At 43.7% G+C, this 23312-nt stretch overlaps 1 protein-coding gene across 1 annotated transcript in view; it reads left to right on the top strand.

Annotated features, from left to right (window-relative positions):
- lama1 (laminin, alpha 1) overlaps positions 1–23312 on the top strand; it is a 273548-nt gene that overhangs the window by 246494 nt on the left and 3742 nt on the right. Inside the window, exons 56-62 of the mRNA XM_055633912.1 lie at positions 1568–1766; positions 3303–3415; positions 8816–9005; positions 12761–12913; positions 17431–17584; positions 20396–20529; positions 22704–22926. Of these exons, the coding sequence (XP_055489887.1) occupies positions 1568–1766; positions 3303–3415; positions 8816–9005; positions 12761–12913; positions 17431–17584; positions 20396–20529; positions 22704–22926 (1166 nt within the window). The remainder of the gene's footprint in view (positions 1–1567; positions 1767–3302; positions 3416–8815; positions 9006–12760; positions 12914–17430; positions 17585–20395; positions 20530–22703; positions 22927–23312) is intronic.

Here is a 23312-nt window from a genome sequence, read left to right as displayed (position 1 = left end):
ACCTCAGCATCGATGAGCTTCTGTGAACCATGTCTTTGGTTACACTATAAGCTTCATTTGCACTATTATGCCTACCTAGTATTAAGGTTATTAATTTATTGAATTTTATTTTTGATTTTGTCACTGTGTTACATGTTCACACCAAAGGGGCCCGGTGTGGGGGGGGGGGGGGGACTGCCCAGAACAAAAGGCACAAGTGGGGAACTAAATGGGATACTTTGTAACTTCGTCAGTGCCCTATACGTGGCATACATTGTGTATGCTAGACAAAGAATCTCAGTGTGACATATTACATGTGATGATAAAATATCATACAATAAAGTATCATTCATTCAACCGCTCACTCACAGGCTGCTGCAAGTAAGAAGCTCATTGTTCAGTTTGTCGGTACACATGACTAGTAAACTCTCTTGATTCAGTTGACTAGACTCCTGAAATACAGCTCCGTATACTCAGCAGACAAAACAGACCCTAATGCACAAATGATCTGATGTCAAAACTATCTCACCCCACAGGGAAAATTCTGTGGTGAGTCTTGAGTTCCAGCAGGATCACACATCTGACCATGGTGAGACTAAACCCTCATCCCCTGCAGCAACCACAGCAAGAGGGGAAGTGAGTCACAAGTGGCCCTCCAGTCATGTCCTGAGTTCCACAATATCACATTGCGGTGACTTTCCCTGCCAGGTTGCTCATGACAGAGTAGCTATTGTTACCAACTTTACTTTACTATTGGTTTATGAAAAGTGGCGGAACAGAAACCATAAAGCTGCCATTGTCCTGTCACACGTTGAACAACAGCACTGTCTCATTTGACTCTTGACTGTGTCAGGGCAACACAGTGGTAGTACTGGTAGAGTTGCTGTTTCACAACGTCACAGACCCGGAATCGATCCTGACCCTGGCTACAGTCTGTATAGAATTAGCACATTCTCCCGGTGACTTGAGTGGGTTTCTGCTGGGTGTTCCGGTTTCTTCTCAAATCCCAAGGATGTGCGGTACAAAGGAACTGCAGATGCCGGTTTACACCAAAGATAGACACAAAGTGCTGGAGTAACTCAGCAGGTCAGGCAAGTCTCTGGAGAAAAAGGATGGAGGACGTTTCGGGTCAGGAACCTTAATCAATCTGAAGAAGGGTCCCGACCCGAAACGTCACCCATCCTTTTTCTCCAGGGATGCTGCGTGACCCACTGAGTTACTCCAGTACTTTGTCTCATCCAAAGATGTGCGGGTTTATCAGTTAATTGGCCTTTGTAGCGAGTGGATGCGAAAGAGGGATAACATTGAACTAGTGCGTGAACGGGTGATCGATGAAGGGCCTGTTTCCATTCTGTATCTTTCAATCAATTCATCCATTGAAAGTCCTAGCAGCTGATAAATCCAATCCAGTTACATCAAAATATAAATTGCGTCTTTAAAAGCAACTGGCAGAAAGATTGTGCAGCACTAACTGCTCTTGGCCGTATAAATCTCTCCCCTGTAATTACTGGCTGTGAAATAGCACCTTCTATGCTAATTGCTACTGAATCCTGTGAAATTTAAAAGAAAATGATTCTTCTTCTCCCAGGTTGTTAGATTTTGGTGGAGCTCTGAAGTACCAGAATATCGATCTGGACAGCTGTCTGCTGTCACCGAGACCCACACCTACACAAGATGACAGAAGCTACAATCTTACACCTCAGCCCACTGTGAAACCCATAGAGGCGCCTGAAAACTCATTGAGTCCCTCTTCCCTGGGCCACAGCTCTCCTTCCAACAAGAAAACTGTAAGGACTATGTTACATCAACTCCACGCAGTCAGTGTTTTGCTTCCATTTGATTCAGTTCACAAAAAGTGCATTTGGTGGCTGATCAAGGCTATCAGTTTGTGTTTATGTGAAATGTAGCAGTGTTGTATGTGAATCAATGTAGAAGGGGCGGTATCAACCAAACTTCAGTAACCGGGCTCTTAAGAAAACTTGCATCAAGTATGGGGTAGACACAAAGAACTGCAAAGAGCAAGGAATCTTACATAGAGCACAAAGTGCTGAAATATCTCAGCGGGTCAGGCAGAATCTCAGGAGGACATGGAAGTCCGAGGAATGGTCCCGACTTGAAACGTTACCTGTGCATGTTCTCTAGTGATGCTGCGTGACCCATTGAGATACTCCAGCACTTTGTGTTTAACCAGTGTGGGACCAGGTTTACGAGTGATCGTGGAGCTGAGGGGCTTACTAACCTGGCATTTTGCATCTTTTTTATGTAAGATGAATATACTTGCATTGATGTGTAGGAAGAAACTGCAGATGCTAGTTTAAACTGAAGATAAACACAAAAATCTGGAGTAACTCAGCGGGACAGGCAGCATCTCTGGAGTGAAATGTTACCCATTCCTTCTCTTTGATGCCTTGTTAAAAATTAACAACTCTGAAGAAAAGATCTTTGAATTGCTTTCCTCTGCCTGAGGAAAGGCCAAGCACATGGCCAAGTATGAGACGTCTTTCCTGCTGCGTATATCCAGCTCCTTACACAGACTGACATCTTGTAACAAGGGCAACTGTTTCTCCCCCTCATTGCTGCATTTCTAAACTAACTACAATCCGAAATCATCCTGTTTCAAAGTGAACTTGAAATATTACAGTTTTCATAATAATTGTCTCTTGGAGTGAAGTGATGTTAGTGGCAGCAAGTCGCCCCCTGTTGGTGAACTTCAGAGTGGCACGGCTGCTCAGTATAAAGAAGGATCCCAACTCAAAACATCACCTGCCCATGCTACTCCAGAGATGCTGCCAGACCCGTTGAGTTACTCCAGCACTTTATGTCCTTTTGTGTAAATCAGCATCTGCAGTTCCTTGTTCCTGTGCTGCTCAGTTGCAGTGACGCAGGATCGATCCTGGTCTCCAGTGTGGTCTGTGCAGGAGTCAAGGTCGACCCGTCAACGGTGGGCTTGAGGCCCCCGTCCGAGGAAGAACAGGGAAGGCCTTGAACTTTATTTCGCCTTCCATCACAGTGAGGAATGTGTAGGAGTCACTGTGGTGGATGTTCTTGTGTTTTTGAGTCTGTTGCTTTTAATTGAATGACTGACCTGGCCATTGCAAAACATACTTGGCGAATAAAATCTGATTCTGATGACAGGCTTAGAAGGATATGGACCAAACGCAGACTGGTGGGACTAGTGTAGATGGAGCCGGGTCGGTGTGGGCCAGTTGGGCCGAAGGGCCTGCTTCCTCGCTCTATGACTCCTTATGTGAATGTAAGCAAATTAATTCCTGATAATACTTTTGTTGGTAAATATTTTATTGTCTGTCATTTCTGGACAACAGGCGCAGTGTGTCACAGAGGTGTTACCAGGCATTATTCCCGAAGCTTACCAGTTTGGACTTGCACAGGGAAGCCACATGATCCTCACCCTTGATGAAAAAACAGTGAAGAGAAAGTAAGTGTTTTCCTGTAATAGATGTGAAGGCTATCAATGACCTTTACTGCAGAATAATTTTAAGTGTACCTTCAAAAGGACATTTGAATTTTTTTTGTACTGCAGTTATTGTCTGTGGCTCAATGCAAGGCATTGTCACTTCTGAGTCTGATGTCTGTGGGTTTACTTTCTGCTCTGAAACTTCAAACCAAAAAGCTATACTGTACGTTCATCACACTTCCCAGCGAGTAGTGGTACTCTTAAATAAAAAGCAAAGCCCCGATTTTATCTGCTTTGTCAGATAACCATATCCGATCCTGGGCACTTTTCTAAGGAGATCAAATCCCTGGTCAATATTTACCTTTATCCATAATCAATAAAAAATATCAAATGTTTTTTTAAATACTGTTGCTCGTGGATACTTTAAATACTCTGCTGTGTATAAATTATCTGCCATCATTTGGGGAGAAGTTTAGTTTATTATTGTCGCATGTACAGAGGTACAGTGAAAAGCTTTTTTTGTTGCGTGATATCCAGTCAGCAAAAAGACCATGCCTGGTTGTAATCAAACCGTCCACAGTGTACAGACATGGGATAAAGGAAATAACGTTTAGTGCAATGTAAAGTCCGATTAAAGATTTTATGAAGGTCTCCAAGGTATTTGGTAGGTCAGGATCAGACTCTAGTTGGTGATAGGATGGTTCAGTTGCCTGATAACAGATTGGACGAAACGGTCAGAAAAAACAAAGGAAAAATAGATCAGCCATGATCAAATGGTGGAGCAGGCTCAATGGCTTAATTCTGCTCCTATTTCTTATGATCAGGATTTGGGAGAATGAAGCAAAGCACTTGTTAATTTTTCTTCTATGAATCACCAGTTGTATTTTTACTATAAAATAAAACTGTAACTTCACCAGTTATCCAGCAGAGGTCGCCCTTGTGCCTGCTGCAGTGAAACATCTTGAAGTGGTATATTTGTAGTCAACTGTTTTAACTGTGCTAATCTCTATTAACCAGAATAATACTGGTTAGAGAATTTATTCATCTTGGAGTCTCGAATGCAGATTGTGTTATTAGTAGAAGATGGATATGTGATAGCTACTGAAAAAGGCGATGGATGCACAAATTGGATTTTCTAATGGGTCTTAGAGCTGCAAAGTGACGCAGTGATTGAGTTGCTGCCTTACAGTCCCCTAATTTGAGGAAGGACATTCTTGCTATTGAGGGAGTGCAGTGTAGGTTTACAAGGTTCATTCCCGGGATGGTGGGACTGTCATATGCTGAGAGAATGGAGCAGCTTGGCTTGTACACTGGAGTTTAGAAGGATGAGAGGATATCTCATTGAAACATATAAGATTGTTAAGGTCTTGGACACACTGGAGGCAGGAAACATGTTCCCGATGTTGGGGGAGTCCAGGACCAGGGGCCACAGTTTAAGAATAAGGAGTAAGCCATTTAGAACGGAGACGAGGAAACACTTTTTCTCACAGAAAGTGGTGAGTCTCAATACCAGGTCTGTGGAATTCTCTGCATCAGAGGCAGGTTCTCTGGATGCTTTCAAGAGAGAGCTAGATAGGGCTCTTAAAAATAGCAGAGGCAGCGGATATGGGGAGAAGGCAGGAACGGGGTACTGATTGTGGATGATCAGCCAAGATCACATTGAATGGCGGTGCTGGCTCGAAGGGTCAAATGGCCTACTTCTGCACCTATTGTCTATTGTCTAAAGTCTGATTAAAGATGGTCCGAGGTTCTCTAATGAGGTAGATGGAGTCAGGACTGCTTTCTAGTTGGTTGTAGGATGGTTCAGTTGCCTGATAACAGCTGGAAGCAACTGTTCCTGTATGGAGATATGCGTTTTCAAAGAATAGCGGTGGCCTAAACATTCTACAGAGCTGAAAGTCACACCCTGCCAACATAAGAACGATCTGTATATTCCAATTTGTTCCCTTCTGTTCAATAACAAATTCTGAATCCATATCAGTACGTTACCTTCAATTCCCTATTATCCAATTGTGTTCACTTCCATCCGTAACACTATATTCTGCACTCTATTTCCTTTCACTTTTTGCACTACTTGTTTTGCTAATGTACAGTATGAATGAACTCACATGTGGTATGATTTGCCTAGATACCATGCAAAACAAAGTTTTCAACTGTATCTCGTTTCACGTGACATTAATGAACCAATGCCAACACCAATCTCCTGTGTGGGACCTGATTGAAAAGCTTTTGAAAATCCAAATACACCATGTCCACTGGTTCTCACTTCTCTCGTCTATGAGTTACATTCTCAAAGTTCTACAGTAGATTAGGTCAAATATATATTTTCTTCCATAAGACCATACCTACTGTTCAATATTATAATTTCACTCCACAGACACTGCCTGACCTAAACTGCTGAATTCCTTGTGTTTTGCTCAAGATTCCAGCATCTGCAGTTCCTTGTGTCCCTCTGCTAAATCCCATTATTGGTTTCAAGGGGATCTGTCATTAGACCCTACACAATAGATTCCTGTGCTGAGGTCAGGTTAACAGGTGGGTAGTTCCTTGTTTTGTCTCTCGCCTCCTTCAGAAACAATAATAACAGATTATCACAGTGGTGCTTGTGGGAGCTTTTTTGCAGATGTCTTGGACATTTACTGTAGGCGAGGCTTTTAAATGACTTCTCAACAGGTTTCCCACACAACATCAAAGCTGATTGATGGCCAACCAGAGAGGTAGGGAATGGGAAATCACCAGAAGTGAAACAGTAGTTGTGGAGGAAATCCCCAGGTGGAGGGATGGGGCTGGGGGAAGATGTGGGATGGATGTTAGTGATAGCTGAGCGGCAAGCAGCACGCTGGTCGAAATGGAAGTGGACACTTCTGCTTCTTGAAAGATGGCTAAGAAAGGCACCGTACTGATTGGGATCTGCACATTCCTCTCTCTGCATCACACTACCCAAGCTCTACCCAATGAACTGACAAAGGTTGTCAAAATGGAAATACCCACTCTGTTCAAACCTCCAGCTGGCTGAACTGCTTCATGAGAATGGACTACAAGGTCCAATTTGAGGCAGATTTAAAATCTTTAACATTTTGGCTTCTTCCTTGAAAAAAACCCAGCATTGCTTCTGGGACCTGGAATTTTTAGATTAGTTTAGTTTAGAGATACAGCATGGAAACAGGCACTTCAGCCCAATGAGTCTGCACCAACCAGCAATCCCCGTACACTAGCACTATCCTACACACACACACACACATACTAGGGACAATTTACAATTTTACCGAAGCCAATTAACCTACAAACCTGTACGTCTTTGGAGCGTGGGAGGAAACCAGAGCACCTGGAGAAAACCCACACAGATTATGGGGAGAACAAAAAAAACTTCATGCAGACAGTACCATCAATCAGCAAGAATGTCCTTCCTCAAATTAGGGGACCAAAACTGCACACAATACTCCAGGTGTGGTCTCACTAGGGCTCTGTACAATTGCAGAAGGACCTCTTTGCTCCGATATTCGATTCCTCTTGTTATAAAGGCCAACATGCCATTCGCTTTCTTCACTGCCAGCTGTACCTGCATGCTTATTTTCATAGACTGATGTACAAGGACCCCCATATCCCGTTGTACTTCCCCTTTTCCCAAATTGACGCCATTTAGATAGTAATCTGCCTTCCTGTTTTTGCTACCAAAGTGGATAACCTCACATTTATCTGCATTAAACTTCATCTGCCATGCATCTGCCCACTGCCCCAACCTGTCCAAGTCTTTTATCTTGCATTAACCGTTATTCCCTTTATGCCCTATCTATACACTGTGGACGGCTTGGTTGTAATCATGTATAGACTTTTCGCTGACTGGATAGCATGCAACAACAACATTCTTCACTGTACCTCGGTACACGTGACAATAAACTAAACTAGTTTAGCTGTGGAACCAAATTTCATATTTTCACGCTTGTTGTTGAAAATCCAAATGGGATTGTGAGAAGGGAAGAAGATGAAAAGAGGCTTCAGGGAGGCTGAGGGAGTGGGTATGAATGTGATGGAACATCATATGAAAAACTGAAACTATCCACCTTGTATAGGAAAGAACTGCAGATGCTGGTTTAAATCGAAGGTAGACACAAAATGCTGGAGTAACTCAGCGGGACAGGCAACATCTCTGGAGAGAAGGAATGGGTGATGTTTCAGGTCAAGACCCTTCTTTAGAAGTGTCACCCATTCCTTCTCTCCAGAGATGCTGCCAGTCCTGCTGAGTTTTTGAAACTATCCACCTTGGTGCATAGAACAGAAGAATATTTTTCAAATGGAGAGATTTAGTTGGGTTGATGTTTAAAGGAACCTGGGTATCATTGTCTGGGTACCCCATGACCCGTCTGAACAAGGGTCTCGCCCCGAAACGACACCTATTCCTTTTCTCCAGAAATGTTCTGACCTGTTGAATTACTCCAGCTTTTTGTGTCTATCCTTGTACATAAAAACTCACTGAAAATCAACATGCAGTTGCAGCAAACAATTAGGAAAGCTAATGGAACTTTGAATGGCCATGTTGAATAGTGAGCAGTCCAGAAGGGAAATATGGCCTCCTGCTCCAATTTGTATATGTTGAACTTTATTATGTGGGCATTTGAGTATAGAAGTAAATATATCTTCCAGCATGTAAAGAAGTATTTTGCTGCATTTTTGGTCTCTGTCCCTGTGATAGCTTGGACTTGCTATTGAGGGAGTGCTGCAAAGATTCACTATATAGATTCTTGGGATAGCAGGTTTGCTGGGTGCTGTATCATTATGAAGGCACCTCTTGTTGTCCCACTGAGTTTGCTCCTGCATATTGCATTGTGCCTTCATGACCATGCTAGATTGCTTAGAGGTAAATTAAATCTGGCAGCTATAAAAAGGGCATCCATGCGACACTGTGAACCATTAGTGACAACAGTCACATAGACCACCACACTCTAATCTGAGAGAGAGTTAGATTTAGCTCTTAGGGCTAAATGAATCAAGAGATATGGGGAAAACGCCGGAACGGGATACTGATTTTGGATGATCAGCCATGATCATATTGAATGGTGGTGGTGGCTCGAAGGGCCAAATGGCCTCCTCCTGCACCTATTTTCTATGTTTCTGATGGTTCAGCATATCACTCACTACCATTAATATCTAGCTGGGGATCAATTGAAGATGTGTTTAATTTAAACAATATGGTGACAGTCTCATGTTTTCGATGTTTTGTATTGAAGCGTTTTCCACAGTTGTGGTTTTTATATTTAAAAAATCATAAATAAAAACCAGCTTAAAGGATTCTGCAGCAACAATTCTCATATGAATTTCATGTTCTAGGAATCAACATTCATTCCAGATCTGGACCAAAGCTGTGTGTAATCGAAAGACTGCGGTTACTTTAAAACTGATGACTGTGTTTCCCATTTTGCTCAGATTTACTCTCCAGCTGAACATCAGAACATATGCCTCCAGCGGACTGCTGTACTACATGGCCCATCAAAACCAGATTGACTACGCAGCCCTTCAGCTTTGGATGGGCCGACTGCATTTCCTCTTTAACCTTGGGAGAGGCACAACAGTGGCTGTTATGCCAAATCCCATTAATGATGGCCAGTGGCATTCAGTAAGTCACTTAGTTAAGACTGCGGTCACTTCAGCTAGATCTGCTGTATCCCTCCAAGTTTTGTCTCCATTTACATGTAAGTTGCAATGTAAAAGACATTTCAATTTAACCTTCACATGATTGAGAAAACAGATAGCGTAATGTCCACTCTGCCGCGAGTTTAGTTTAGTTTACTTTCAAGATGCAGCGTGGAAACAGGCCCTTCAGCCCAACAAGTCTGCACTGACCAGCAATCGCCCCGTACACTAGTTCTATCCCACACACTAAGGAGAATTTACAAAAGCCAATTACCCTACAAACCTGCACATCTTTGGAGTGTGGGAGGAAACCGGAGCACCCAGAGAAAACCCACGCAGTCACAGGGAGAACGTACAAGCTCCATACAGACAGACTCTGTAGTCAGGATTGAACCCGTGTCTCTGGCGCTGTAAGGCAGCAACTCTACCACTGCGTCACTCTGCCACCCTTCTGTAAAAGGCAGGTGAAAGTCCTACCAAGGTACACAGTACGTCAGTGAAGATTCACCTTTGCCCAGTGCCAGGTGCCTCCTGATTTTCTGCATACCTCCCAAATTAATTCAACTGAAATTGTTCAGTGGGACTTTTACATGTTAGAAGATTAATTTTTAATTTTAATATTTAACCTGCCAAGTACTAGTAGCAAATGACGTGTAATTCCATGCATTAATTGTGATCTTTCTTGGAAACCAAATGGGGCGATAAATTGTCTTGAGAAGCAGGATCTACCTGCAATTGGAAAGGCAGTTCAGCCTTGCTTTGTGCAAAGGAAATTACGCCTCGCAATTTTTTTTGAGTTTTATGAAGGGGTGACCAAGGGATTGACATGGCTGGACGATCTCCAAGGAATTTAGACTTTGGTCATTTAGAACTTTGACAAGGTCCTGTGTAGTAAGCTGGTTCAGAAAGTTAAATAAGTTGTTGGAGCAGAATTAAGCCATTCGGCCCATCAAGTCTACTCCACCATTCACTCATGGCTGATCTATCTTTCCCCCTCAACTCCATTCCCCTCCATTACCCCTGACATCCTTACCAATCAAGAATCTGACATTCCTTAAAAATATCCATTGACAGCTGCCACAGCCTTCTGTGATAATGAACACCAGAGATTCACCACCATCTGACTCAAGAAATTCCTCCTTTGGTTCTGCGGCTATGGCCTCTGGTCCTAGACTCTCCCTCTAGTGGAAACATCCTCGCCATCTATCCAGGCCTTTCACTATTCGGTAAGTTTCAACGAGGTCCCCCCCCCCCCCCATCCTTCTAAAGACATCCTTCTAAAGCCCAGTGCCGTCAAATGCTCATCGTATGTTAACCCACTCATTCCTGGGACCAATTCTCCTAACCCTCCTCTGGACCCTCTCTAGCACCAGCACCAGCACATCCTTCCTCAGATATGGGGCCCAAAATTGCTCGTAATACTCCAAATGTGGACTGACCAGTGCCTTATAGAGCCTCAACATTTCATCGCTGTTTATGTATTCTAGTCCTCTTGAAATAAATGCTAGCATTGTGTTTGCCTTCCTTTTTACTGATTCCTAGACCCTCCCATTAGTGGAAACTCCCTCTCCTCATTCACTATTCAAGATCTCTTGGGATTCAGTGTGAGCTGTTTGGAAGATTGGCTTGGTAATAGGTATGAAGGTGGTAGTGGAGGACTGTTTTCAGATTGGAGGCATGGGACCAGCTACCTACAGTGTGCCATAGGGATCGGTGCTTGTTTCTATATTAGTGATTCGATGAGAACGTAGGTGGCGTGGTTAGTAAGTTTGCGGATGACACCAAAATTGACGAAATAGTGCACACTGAAGAAAGCTATCCAAGATTACAGCAGGATCTATATTAATTTCGGAAAGTAGGCTAACGAATGGCAAATTTAACTTAACCCAGGCAAAAGCTAAGTGTTACGCTTTGGGAAGTTAGACCAGGGCAGGACTTGCACAACAAATGGCAGAACCCTGGAAAGTGTTGTAGAACAGAGAGAATGAGGGGTACACGTCAATATGGTTCCTTGAAAGTGGCAACACAGGTAGGCAGGGTGATGAAGAAATTTGCGAGATACAATTTCTCACTTACTAAGCCATGTCGACCATCCCTAATCGGTCCTTTTGTCCATTCAAATGCAAATACTTTCTGTCTCTCAGAATCCTCTTCACCAACTGTGACCCATCACTGATAGCAGGCTCACTGGCCTGGGGCTCCCTGGTCTGTTCTCGCAGCCGCCTTAAATAAAGCACAACGTTAGCCAACTTTCAGTCTTCGTGTATTAATAGCTCTTCCAATGAAGATTGGCAAAAAAGCAACAGAACCATGTGGAAATCAGCTATCTTGATTATATTCATATCAATAAAATAAAACTTATTATATGTAAACTTTACACTCGTCATACAAGATTTCTATGCGTCCACCACCATCAATGATTTAATATCATTATTATTATCATGTGTACCAAGGTACAGTGAAATTCCTCTTTTGTATAGTGAACAGTAAGATTATTGCCATAAGCAAGTACAGTCCCTGATTCAGTATAGAATGTATAGCAGTGGCCCACCAAGCCCACATATAAGAGTCGCCAAGTTTAGGCACCATTTGCAAAGTCCCAGCTGCAGCTGGCCATCAAGGCCCATTGCAGCCGTCACCTTCATCCAGATCGTCCAGCGAACCATCGTCCCTCTCCTCACCCATCCTCGTTCAGCCTTTGGGCCCCATGAGGAGGCGATGGGAGGCCAGGCCCCCGATTCTTTTTGCCGGCCCTTGTTCCTGCGTCCACCTTCACCGACACCCTCCATCTTCTCTCCGTTTCCCTGTCCTCAGGGTCGAGTCTTGGATGACTAGGCACCCACTCCAGACGGGGTTCACAGATCCTGGTGCCAGGGTATGACCCTGCTGACAGCGGCTGTCATTGATTAGGCTTTTGTGCTTATACCTCTCTGGGTGTTAAACCTCATTGGAAACCTGCTGTACCCTGAAACCTGCTGTGCTAGAGCTGGAAGAATAACACAAGCTGTTTTAGGACATCAGGTGACATCAGCAATTGTACTTCTCTGAGCAGTGATCTTATTGATGGTAAAAAAGGGGCCAGCTATAATTAGACCTAGTGAACAACCAAATCATTGGGAAAGCAATCAGTTGTAAAGCTATAAATCAATTATTAAAAAATCCCTTTCACTTAATCTATGAAAGGAAACAGTTCTGTTATTCAAAGGCAAAATAGAATAGTTGTTGAAAACACAGCACAGTGCAGCACAGGAAAAGTCCCTTCAACCCCCCATGTCTGTGCCGAACATGATGCCAAGTTGAACTAATCTCCTCTGTCTGCATGTGATCTTTATCCCTCCATACACTACAATTCATATGCCTATCCAAAAGCCTCTTACATGAAGTTGTAATAGGCCCTTCAGCCCAACCTGCCCATGCCGACCAGCATGCCCCATCTACACTAGTCCCAGCTACCCGTGTTTGTAACATCACCTCCCAACTTCTTTACTTTAATACTCTGACTCATGAAAATCAACAATGTCTTGACCACCTTATCTACCTTTACACATTAGTCTTTGCTACAGTGCCAATCTGTAATGGCACGTCCAAGGAACTCTGTACCCATGCTGATAGACCCCTCTAAATGCCTCTATCGTATCTGAAATATAAACAGATCAGTGTTTCACAACTGTTGCCAATGGAATTAGATGTCTTAAGTTCAACTGCTTTATACTTTTTTTTCTATATCTCACTTTAAAGGTAAAAACCGAATATGCAAAGCGTCGCGGCGTGATAACGGTGGATGGGAAGGAATCCAGATCTACTCTGGCTGATGGCGACTCATTGGAAGTGGAAGGAAAGTTATACCTTGGAGGCTTGCCACTCGATTACAAAGCTAGGAAAATAGGAAATGTAAGAATAACTCCAATGTCTTTTTGCCAGCATGCTTCCCCTGCACAGATACAACCTGGTAAAATTGAGAAACAGTGTTCAATATATATATATTAACTGGCCAATATATTTATTGCCAAATATATTAACATTTCCCATGACGAACCATGTACAAATGTTCTAATCAGGCCCTGAATGTTTTTACGTTTTGTTTACCTTTGGGATGTTTTCTCACTTTTTTATTCGTGTTTGGTTATTTAATAAATGCTTTACTGGAAGGGTGCATTAAAATTTGGGGTCTAGTAAATAGAGCTAAATTAAAATCACTCATCTACATTCCAGATGGGTAGAGGTTTGTCCTTCACAATACTGAGGACGTCAAGCAGTGGAGAGAAAAGCAGTTCAAATTTCAGGTCTCCACTGACGTTGCTGTTGGTTTTTCTTCACCTTAACTACTTTTTTGATAAAACTTTTTCCTTAACAGGATTGATCGTGATTTTACATAATAGTCACAACACACCAGAAGACCATTCAGCCCATTGGTCTGTGCGAGGACCCAGCAGACCATTTCTATAAGTCTGCTTTCTACTCTGATGGAAGTGTTGCACAGTCCATTGGGCTGAATGGTCATCTAAGAGTTTAGAGAGATACAGCGTGAAAACAGGCCCTTCGGCCCACCTAGTCCGTGCCGACAGCGATCCCCGTACACGAGCACTATCCTACATACTAGGCACAATTTACAATCTTTACTGAAGCCAATTAACCTACAAACCTGTACATCTTTGGAGTGTGGGAGGAAACAGCTCCTTGAAGAAAAATGAATGAGGACATAATTTCTATGCAGTTGACGTTTCTGGTGTAGAGATTTATCAATGAAAATAATAATTTCACTGGTATTTGTGTGGGGAGGGCATTGCTACTTTCATTATATTAGTTAGAACCAAATAATTCTAGCCCAATGTCTAAATAAATGTTTTTCAGAATAGCATCATACAGCTTGTAAAGAGGTCCCTCAGCCCAACATTTCCATCCCAACCAATATACAATTGAGCAATAGTCTCAAAACCTCATTTGCCTCTCGAGCAAATGAACAATTGCCTAAATAACAGCTGCACGGTGGCACAGCAGTAGAGTTGCTCTCTTACAGTGCCAAACACCCGGGTACGATCCTGATTACAAGTGCTGTTCGTGCAGAGTTTGCACGTTCTCCTTGTGGGTTTTCTCTGGGTGCTCTGGTTTCCTCCCACACTTCAAAGACATGCAGTTGTGTAGGTTAATTGGCTTTGGTTAAGATTATAAATTGTTCCTAGTGTGCAAGATTGTGCCAGTGTACAGGGATCGCTGGTTGGCGCAGACTCAGTAGCCCGAAGGGCCTGTTTCCGCGCTGTATCTCTAAAGTCTAACAAAGGTCGTTGATTTGGAGAGCTGCTTTGATTTAGCGATGAGACCTGCAGCATTGAACTAAACTAAACTAAGCAGCATAAGCATCGAATGTCCGAATTAGGATTGCACAATCATATAATACCATCTGAATTTCGCTCATCTTGAGCTCTGAGTTTAGAGGTCCTTCTCAGCCAAGAAAGGTTTAGACGTTTATGGACCAAACGCATGCAAATGGGACTAGGTTACGTGGAGCATATACTGTAGGTTAGCATGGACGTGTTGACTGAAGGGCCTGTTTCCAGCCTGACTCTCTGTCTATGACTGCTGGATCGCTGTGACTTGGAATATGAATCACTTATGGAAGGGGAAGGGAGGAGAGTAAAATGTCCCTCACCACATATTAAGGAAATAACATTATCAGCATCCATTGAATTATCTTCATTCTATGCTGTTCTCTTCTTAATGAAGGATGTAGCAGATCCGTGCAGGAAATGAAAACAGGATTCCAGGACAGCAAACCATGTTAATAAAAATATCTTCCTATTTTCTGTTTATATTTGTAAACTTGAAGCTTCAGTAAAAATTAGCACAAAACTGAGATGAACAAAATACTGTCTAATTCTCAGATATAAAGAGATCAGTTAGTCGCTCTGCACTAATGCGGTCAGATACTTGCATAGAACATAGAACAGTACAGCGCAAGAACAGGCCAGTTGGCCTTAATGTCTGTGCCGAACATGATACCAAGACGTTCTCTTAACCAACTGCACATAATCCACATCCCACCATTCGCTGCATATTCATATGCCTATCCAAAAATCTCCTAAATGCTACTATTGTATCTGCCACAACCACCAACCCTGACAGCACCTGGGTTGCAGCTAGTGAATCCACTTGAGATATATGAAGTTCAGAACAGCATTAATATGAGGGGTAGATGGATGTAATTATCTAGGTGTTGAAGGTTTGCCTCGTGCACTTACGGCCACAGGTTGAAGTGTTTGCCCGAACCCAAGATAACTTCCCAATCTGGAAAACTCAGCACAGGGAAGCAAATTGATCCACTTAACTGTTACAGCACACTGTGTGTGCAGCCAATCTTGTTCCTGCTCAAAAGGAAATCTCATCTTCTAAGATTAAAAATAAGAATCAGTTTTATCCTTGATCTGATATCCAGGCCCCAGTCTCGACCCGAAACGTCACGTTTTCCTTTTCTCCAGAGATGCTGCCTGACTCACTCAGTTACTCCAGCATTTTGTGTCTATCCCCAGTCCTAGCCAGCTGGGTCCAAGGCTTGGTCAACACCATCTGTCGACCATCAACCTAACAGACCATCAGCTTTTCCCCTCCCTACACCAGTTGCAGATGGATACTCTGTTAACTGCCAAAGTATTTACCCATTCCTGAAGATTCCCGTCAGAATTCCAGTGGGTGTTTTGAAATCCCCATGGACTTTGTTATTTCCCCACCTCACCCATATCTCCATGAGGGGAATTTGAGTGAAGTGGAAGAGGACAGTAACACACCATCCATCTGCATATAGAAGCAAGGAACTAAAGGTGCTGGTTTACAGAAAAAAAGTGTTGGAGTACCTCAGCGAGTCAGGCAGTATCTCTGGGGAATGCAGATAGGTGACCTTTCAAGTTGGGACCATTCTCCAGTCTGAAGAAGGGTCCTGACCTGAAATATCACCTAACTATGTTCTCTAGAGATAGACACAGAATGCTGGAGAAACTCAGCGGGCCAGGCAGCAATCCCAGAGAATTTGGAAGGGCAAAGTTTTGGGTCTGGACATTTCTCCAGAGATGCTGCCTGACCCGCTAAGTTACTTAAACACTTTGTGTCTTCTTTCATCCATCAATGTGACCAATTTTGCCGTACAATCTTTTGAAAGGTTTTGAAAACCCTTTTTTTTTTAATTTTCCAGTAAGTGTAGACAAAAGCTATGCAAAGTAATGCAGGAGTTGAAGGTTATCTTCCTTCAGACATAGTGTGGGCAAAATTGTTCCTGAGTAGACAGCAATGAAGCATCCTTTAGAGTATCTGCAGGCTTGGTAGCTAAGACACTGTGCTGTTGAGTTGGAGATTCCAGTGACAATAAAATAATACACTTGCCAGACAGTGGGGCAAATGAGTTCACAGTGACCTCCTGTTTCCAATGGCTTTGAGATACATTTGAAGAAGCTGTGGCAAATAGTTACTGTCCATTATGATAACTCTCCACAACGTACAGTAAAGGGCCTGTCCCACTTGGGCGTCATTTGCGCGTCACGCAGGTGGCGCACGAAGATTTTGTGAATCCCAAAATCCTGGGGCGCCGCACGCAACCGCATGTCACTGCCTACGCCACCGGGTCTCACCACGCGCCATGCATGCGTAATGCATGCCATACGCGCGTCACGACCCGTAAACAATGTCGCGTAAATGATGTTGCGTAAATGACGCGCATATAACGCCCAAGTGGGACAGGCCCTTAACTATTTCTTGTATGGTGCTTTAGAGATAGACTTGTAATAGTCTGGCAGTATTTAATGGCTGGTTAAGGCTAACTTGCATGTAAGCAGATTTGCATGTTGGCTCCTGGAGTGCAACTGAGCAAATACAGGCAAGTTGAAAATGTCTCTTTACTAATGTATTAAACCTTCCCCCTGTAGCATTCCCTCGGCCAGGAATACATGGCCTCATATGTAATACTGTTAAAGCAGTGCTTAAGTGCTCATGGACATTAGGCCATCTGTGACTGCTTCTGTAAATATTCTAATTGCTTTATGGGCAGCCTGTTTAGTCAAGACTGGGTTCAATTGAGGACATTTGTCTTGATTTGGACATAAATGCTGAGCACTCAAAGCATTGATGTTAAGCAGTGGTTTACCCATTTATTCAAAGCAGCCTGATCAAGCCTCAGAATAAACCCCCAGAGGGATCCAGCAAAGCCTGGTACTTATTATCATTTGAAATTTCAGCAATTGGAAAATATAATCAAAGAATCCCATTGCAATTGTCTCTGCCTGGTCCAAGTTAAACCACATTAATGCAACATTGTAGAAAGCATTAAATCCCATTAAATGAGCAACAGCTCAAGCAGTTTCAATCTGATGTGAATTATTACACTTTCATCTCATTGTCTGTATGTTTTGGGTTTCTATGTTCCTCAGGCAACACACAGTGTTCCTGCTTGTCTTGGCGGTGTGACCTTGAACAACAAACCCGTAGACATGGAAAGGCCGGTCTCTATCCTTGCAGTGAGCAGATGTTACGCTGCCATCCAGGAGGGCTCGTTCTTTGATGGCACTGGATTTGCTGCACTGGGTAAATAACATTCAATGTGAAGAAGTTCTGTTTAGAATCAAGGAACTGCAGATGCTGGTTGACCCAAAAGGATGGGGTGGCATTGTGGCGTAGCAGGAGAGTTGCTGCCTCACATACTCGGGTGCTGTCTGTGTACAGTTTGTACGTTCTCCATGTGACCGCATGGGGTTAGTCCGGATCCTCCGGTTTCCTCCCACATTCCAAAGACGTGCGGGTTTGTAAATTAATTGGCTTCTGTAAAATGGTCCCTATGGTGTACAGGTGATCGCTGATCAGCATGGAAGTTGAGCCGGCCTGACTGAGAAGGGCCCGACCCGAAACATCACCCATTCAACTTCTTCAGAGATGCTGCCTGATTCGCTTAGTTGAGTTTAGTGATACAGCATGGAAACAGGCCCTTCGCACCACAGGGTCCGCTCCAAGCAGCGATCCTCACACATTAAAACTATCCTATACACACTAGGGACAATTTTTTACCCATAAACCAAGCCATTTAACCTACATATCTGTACATCTTTGGAGTGTGGGAGGAAACTGAAGAACTCGGAGGAAACCCGCGTGGTCATAATGAGAACGTACAAACTCCGTACAGACATCACCGGTTGTCAGGATCGAACCTGGGTCTCCGGAGCTGCAAGAGCTGTAAGGCAGCAACTCTACCGCTGCACCACCGTGCCACACTGGCGTTACTCCAGCACGGTGAAGAAGTTCTATTCAGCTTACAAGGGTATATGTGAAGGGCCCCATAAATGAGATCCACGATTAAACTCATTTGAATCTTGCACAGGTCCTCATGTTCTCTAATTATCCTAAGGCGGTTATGTAATTTGGAAAGAACAGGGGAAGAAACAGTCTTTCTGAGGGCAATGTACATGGGCATTAAATCCTGCTTTAAAAACAAACTGTTGGAGGAATTCAGAGCATCAGGCAACATCTGTGGAGGAAAATGGAGGCAACATTTTCACACGGGTATATAGAATGAGCTGCCGGAAAAGGTTGCTGAGGCAGGTTATTTGACAGCAATTAAAAGACATTTGGACAGGTACATGGATAGGAAAGGTTTAGAGGGATATGGGGTAAACGCAGGCAGATAGGACTAGTGTAGATGGGTATCTTGGGCGGCATGGGCAAGCTGGGCCGAAGGGCCTGTTTCCGCATTGTAATAGATACTTAAGGAGAGGGACGAGCAGAATGTTCCACTCCTGCTGCATGGATGCACAATGGGTGATGTCGCTTGGCCAGTAATTATGAGAGATTTTCAGTTTAGTTATAGAGATACAGCATGGAAACAGGCTCATCAGCCCACCAAGTCTGTGCCGACCAACAATCACTGTACACTAGTTATATACAACATTCTAGGGACCAAGACAGTGGTCAATTAACCTACAATCCACACGTCTTTGGAGTGTGGGAGGAAGCCAGTGCACCTGGAGGAAACCCACGCGGTCACAGGGAGAATGCACCCGTAGTCAGGGTTGAACCTGGTGCTGTGAGGCTGCAGCTCTATTGCTTTGCCACTGTGCCACCCCTCAATGCTAGGGACCCGATGCTGCCAGTACAGCAGTGAGTACAAACGTTACCACTTTGATGCTCTGTGCTGCACTGCGACTGCGAATGATGCAGAGCCATTAGTTCAAATCCCAAATAGCAACTGAGAAATTGAAATTCAATAAAATAAATCTGGAATTAAGAAGGTGTTATCAGTAACAGTGACGGTCAAAACATAGAATTGTTGCTAAAGCCCACGTCTTCACCAGAGCCTTGTGGGAAAGACGTTTCCTGTACTTGTGCCACTCGCATTACCATGAAAATGTGGTCAATATATTAACACTCCTTTGAAATGGCCACGCTGACCACTAAGTTCAGGTTAGGATGGACATCAATGTTTATACCCTGTGAGTGAATTAATTCAAAAGCAAACAAAATTTGCCAAGACAGTTGTGGAGAGCTGCTTCCCCACAGCTCCCCGTGATCCAGGTTCAATGTTGACTGCAGGTGCAGGCTGTGAGACTGTCTGGGCTTCTTCCAGACACTGCAATTTACAGTTTAGTTTATTGTCACCTGTACCGAGGTACATTGAAAAGCTTTTGTTGAGTGCCATCCAGTCAGTGGAAAGACTATACATGATTACAATCGAGTCATTTACAGTGTAAAGATACATGATTAGGGAATATCATAGTTAAAGTAAGAAGATTTGCGGTAGGAACAGAGATTGAAGAGTGTGGAGTAATTGTAATATGTGATTGTAAATCTGCTTCGGTGACTAGCATGCAAATAGTCGCCTTATGGTAATGTGGCAATTTCGTCCCACATTACCATAAGACCATAACACATAGTAACAGAATTTAGTCCATTTAGCAATTAGGCATGTATCTACACTGTGGACGGATTGATTGTAATCATGTATAGTCTTTCCGCCGACTGATTAGCATTCAATAAAAAGCTTTTCACTGTACCTCAGAATACGTGACAATAAACTAAACTAAAGAAACATGTATTTGCTCTGGTGTGTAGGTGGGTTGTATGGAGCTGTGGAGCGGATAGAAGGGGATCAACATAGGATTGGTGGATATTGGTACTCATTGGTTGATGTGTTCATGATGTCAAAGATCCTGTTTGTGATGGACCATTTCATAGTGGAACTTAACCCACCAATGGAGGAGAAGAGGTGGAGAGTTATATTGAGTCACTGTTCTCTGGCTCTTTGTGTGGACAGATTAGCAAACTGTGTTTTCTTTTGCCACAGTAATACGTCTCATTTGAGACTTCTGAACAATGGACTAAACGCTGTTTTGTGTTTTTTATTTGCAGTCAAAGAAGGTTACAAAGTGAGGTCAGACTTAATTGTTGCATTTGAGTTCCGCAGCACATCCAGGAATGGCGTGCTGCTTGGCATCAGCAGTGCCAGGATTGACGCCATTGGCCTGGAGATCGTAGATGGCAAGGTGCGAAAGAAAACATGTCTTCCTGCTTCAGATTTATTCAGTGGACCATGTGCAGTAGACAGGCACTTGAGATCAGCACATGTAGTTAGCTATAGGAAGCATGTTATCAACTGGAAAGAGTACAGAAAAGATTCACTAAGGGTGTTGCTGAATCAAAGCTAGACACAAAAAGCTGGAGTAACTCAGCGGGACAGGCAGCATCTCTGGAGAGAAAGAATGGGTGACGTTTTGGGTCGAGACACTTTTTCAGACTAGTCGGGGAAAAGGGAAACGAGAGATATACATGATGATGTAGAGAGATAAAGAACAATGAATGAAAAACATGCAAAAAAGTAACGATGATAAAGGAAACAGGCCATTGTTAGCTGTTTGTTGGGTGAATACGAGAAGCTGGTGCGACTTGGTTGGGGGAGGGTTAGAGAACGAGGGTTACTTGAAGTTAGAGAAATCAATATTCATACACTTGCTGAATCACCTGGGCAGCTTAGGTGATAAGGAGCAATTTTATAGGCTCTTTTCCCTGGATATTCCCAGTATATAAAAGACATTTAGACAGATACATGGATGGGAAAATAATTGGAGAGATATTGGCCAAATGGAACTAACTCAAGTAGGCAACCTGGTCTTGTTTCAATGCTGCATAACTTTTATGATTCAAATGGGCAACTTGCCTTCAGTGCCAGTTTACACCAGGCAGCATATTGGAGCATATTGGCCATGTCCCCTTTGACTGTACATAAACAAAAACTTACCAGAGGGACAGTCCAGAGGAGGACTCCGTGGCTGGTTCCTGAACCTGTATTTTTACATCCTGTTATAATGCTTTGTCTTATTGACCGCAGCCCAAATTATGTATTAGTGGGACGAAGAGAACTTTATCCATGAGAGAAAACACCATTACAGCATATATCCTTCAGATTAGGGCAGGTTGATTCAATTTCTGCATGATTCATAGTAAGATTTTAAGCCTGTCAACTTTTCTGATAGTTGGACTCCATGCTATTATCCAGGCACCCCCGGTTAAGGAGTTTCTCTCCTATGTTTTGTACCTATTCATTGTAACCTACACATGTAGTATGTAAATATGGCCTGCTGCCAGGTACAACCACTATAGGCTCACTGAAAGGGATCTATGCTTGCTGGGCTGTGCACAATATGTAAGGAGCTTGAATGAATTGTCAGGTCAGACCTTTGGAATAATGACCTTTGAAATAATGATAAATTGCTAACCAACCTCTGAAGGATCAACATCTAACACCTGTGGATCAATTTCTCCATTTTGTATTTCCTGTCGTATCAAGACTTGATCCAATCTAAAAGCTCATGCTGAAAGTATAAATATGATACAAACTTCCAGATCTCCTCCATTCTGAATGACTGAATGAGTGGGGGGGTGGAGGGTGACAGCAGGTGAAGAGATGGTGGGAATAACAGGAGCACACCGGGACAAGTTGAATCAGTTGTGATCTTATTGAATGACAATACTAGTTAAAGGGACCAATTGAGGTTACTGGCGCTGACACAGGAGTAAGCCTAAGTAACTCCTGTTATCCATCGCCCGCTGACCCGCTCTGCTCTATGATCTTTGCTCTTGAGCTGTCCCGCTCCCGACGGCAGTGGGAATTTAAGGATTTGCGGGAAGTGGCTGACATGAACGAGGCCGACGAGCGGCAGGAGAGTGTTCAGACGGAGAGCACTGCCAGAGTTGAGCGGGCTGGGGGAAGGCACTGTGGTGGCGGCCAGTTCTGCTGTACGGTCCTGGCGCCCACTCGCAGCCACCCGAGCTACTTCTCTCCCCGGCTACAATGCGGTGGCTCCACACCCGGAGCGGCGTGGCAGCGGTGAGCGAGTGAGTTGCTGGCATGATCCCCGACCCCTTCTTCTCAATGCTCCTGCCTGGGCTGACCCGGGCCAGACTCCCCACACGCTGTGAAAGGAACTCTCCCTCCCCAGCGACCCTGGCCTTTTACAGCCGCCTCCCACTTTACAGCCGCTTCTCATCAGCGGCCAGCAATGAGTGATAGCCAATTCTATCTTTCTGGACTAACAACCTAATCTTCGGCCTCCAAGACGCAGTTAGATTTCCGTGCCTTATTTTTGGGTAAAAAATTAGGGTTAGGTTTAGGCCTGGTGCAAGGAATTCTCTTTAACAGTTCATACCTCTTCCCTACCAGGTCCTGTTCCACGTAAATAACGGAGCTGGGAGAATTACTGTCAGATATGAGCCCAAAGATGCAAGCCAGCTGTGCAATGGCAAGTGGCATAAACTTCGAGCCAATAAGAGCAAACATCGTATTGCACTGACTGTGGATGGAGTTACTGTGCAGGTTGATAATCCTCACATACATTCGACCTCAGCAGAAACTAATGATCCAATCTACGTGGGTGGCTATCCAGGTATGTATTCTTTGCAAAATGATTTCTCCAGTTACTTTTTCTCAGCAAATTAATGGTATGAATATTGTCATCACATAAATGCAATCAATTTTGAGTTAAGCTCTTCGGCACACCGAGTGCATGCCAACCAGCGATCCCCGTACATTAACACTATCCTACCCCCTTGGACAATTTACAATTATACCAAGCCAATTAGCCAACAATCTTGTATGTCTTTGGAATGTGGGAGGAAACCGGATCACCCAGAGAAAACCCACGTAGGTCACAGGGAGAACGTACATACAGACAGCATCCACAGTCTCTGGCATTGCAAGACAGCAACTCTACCGCTGTGTCACTGTGATACCCAGTTCCAAACTACTTTCAAATTGGATAAGCATGTCAGA

Source organism: Leucoraja erinacea, chromosome 4 (assembly GCF_028641065.1).
Source record: "Leucoraja erinacea ecotype New England chromosome 4, Leri_hhj_1, whole genome shotgun sequence".
Lineage (NCBI taxonomy): Eukaryota > Metazoa > Chordata > Chondrichthyes > Rajiformes > Rajidae > Leucoraja > Leucoraja erinaceus.
This window is presented reverse-complemented; position numbering and strand designations above follow the sequence as displayed.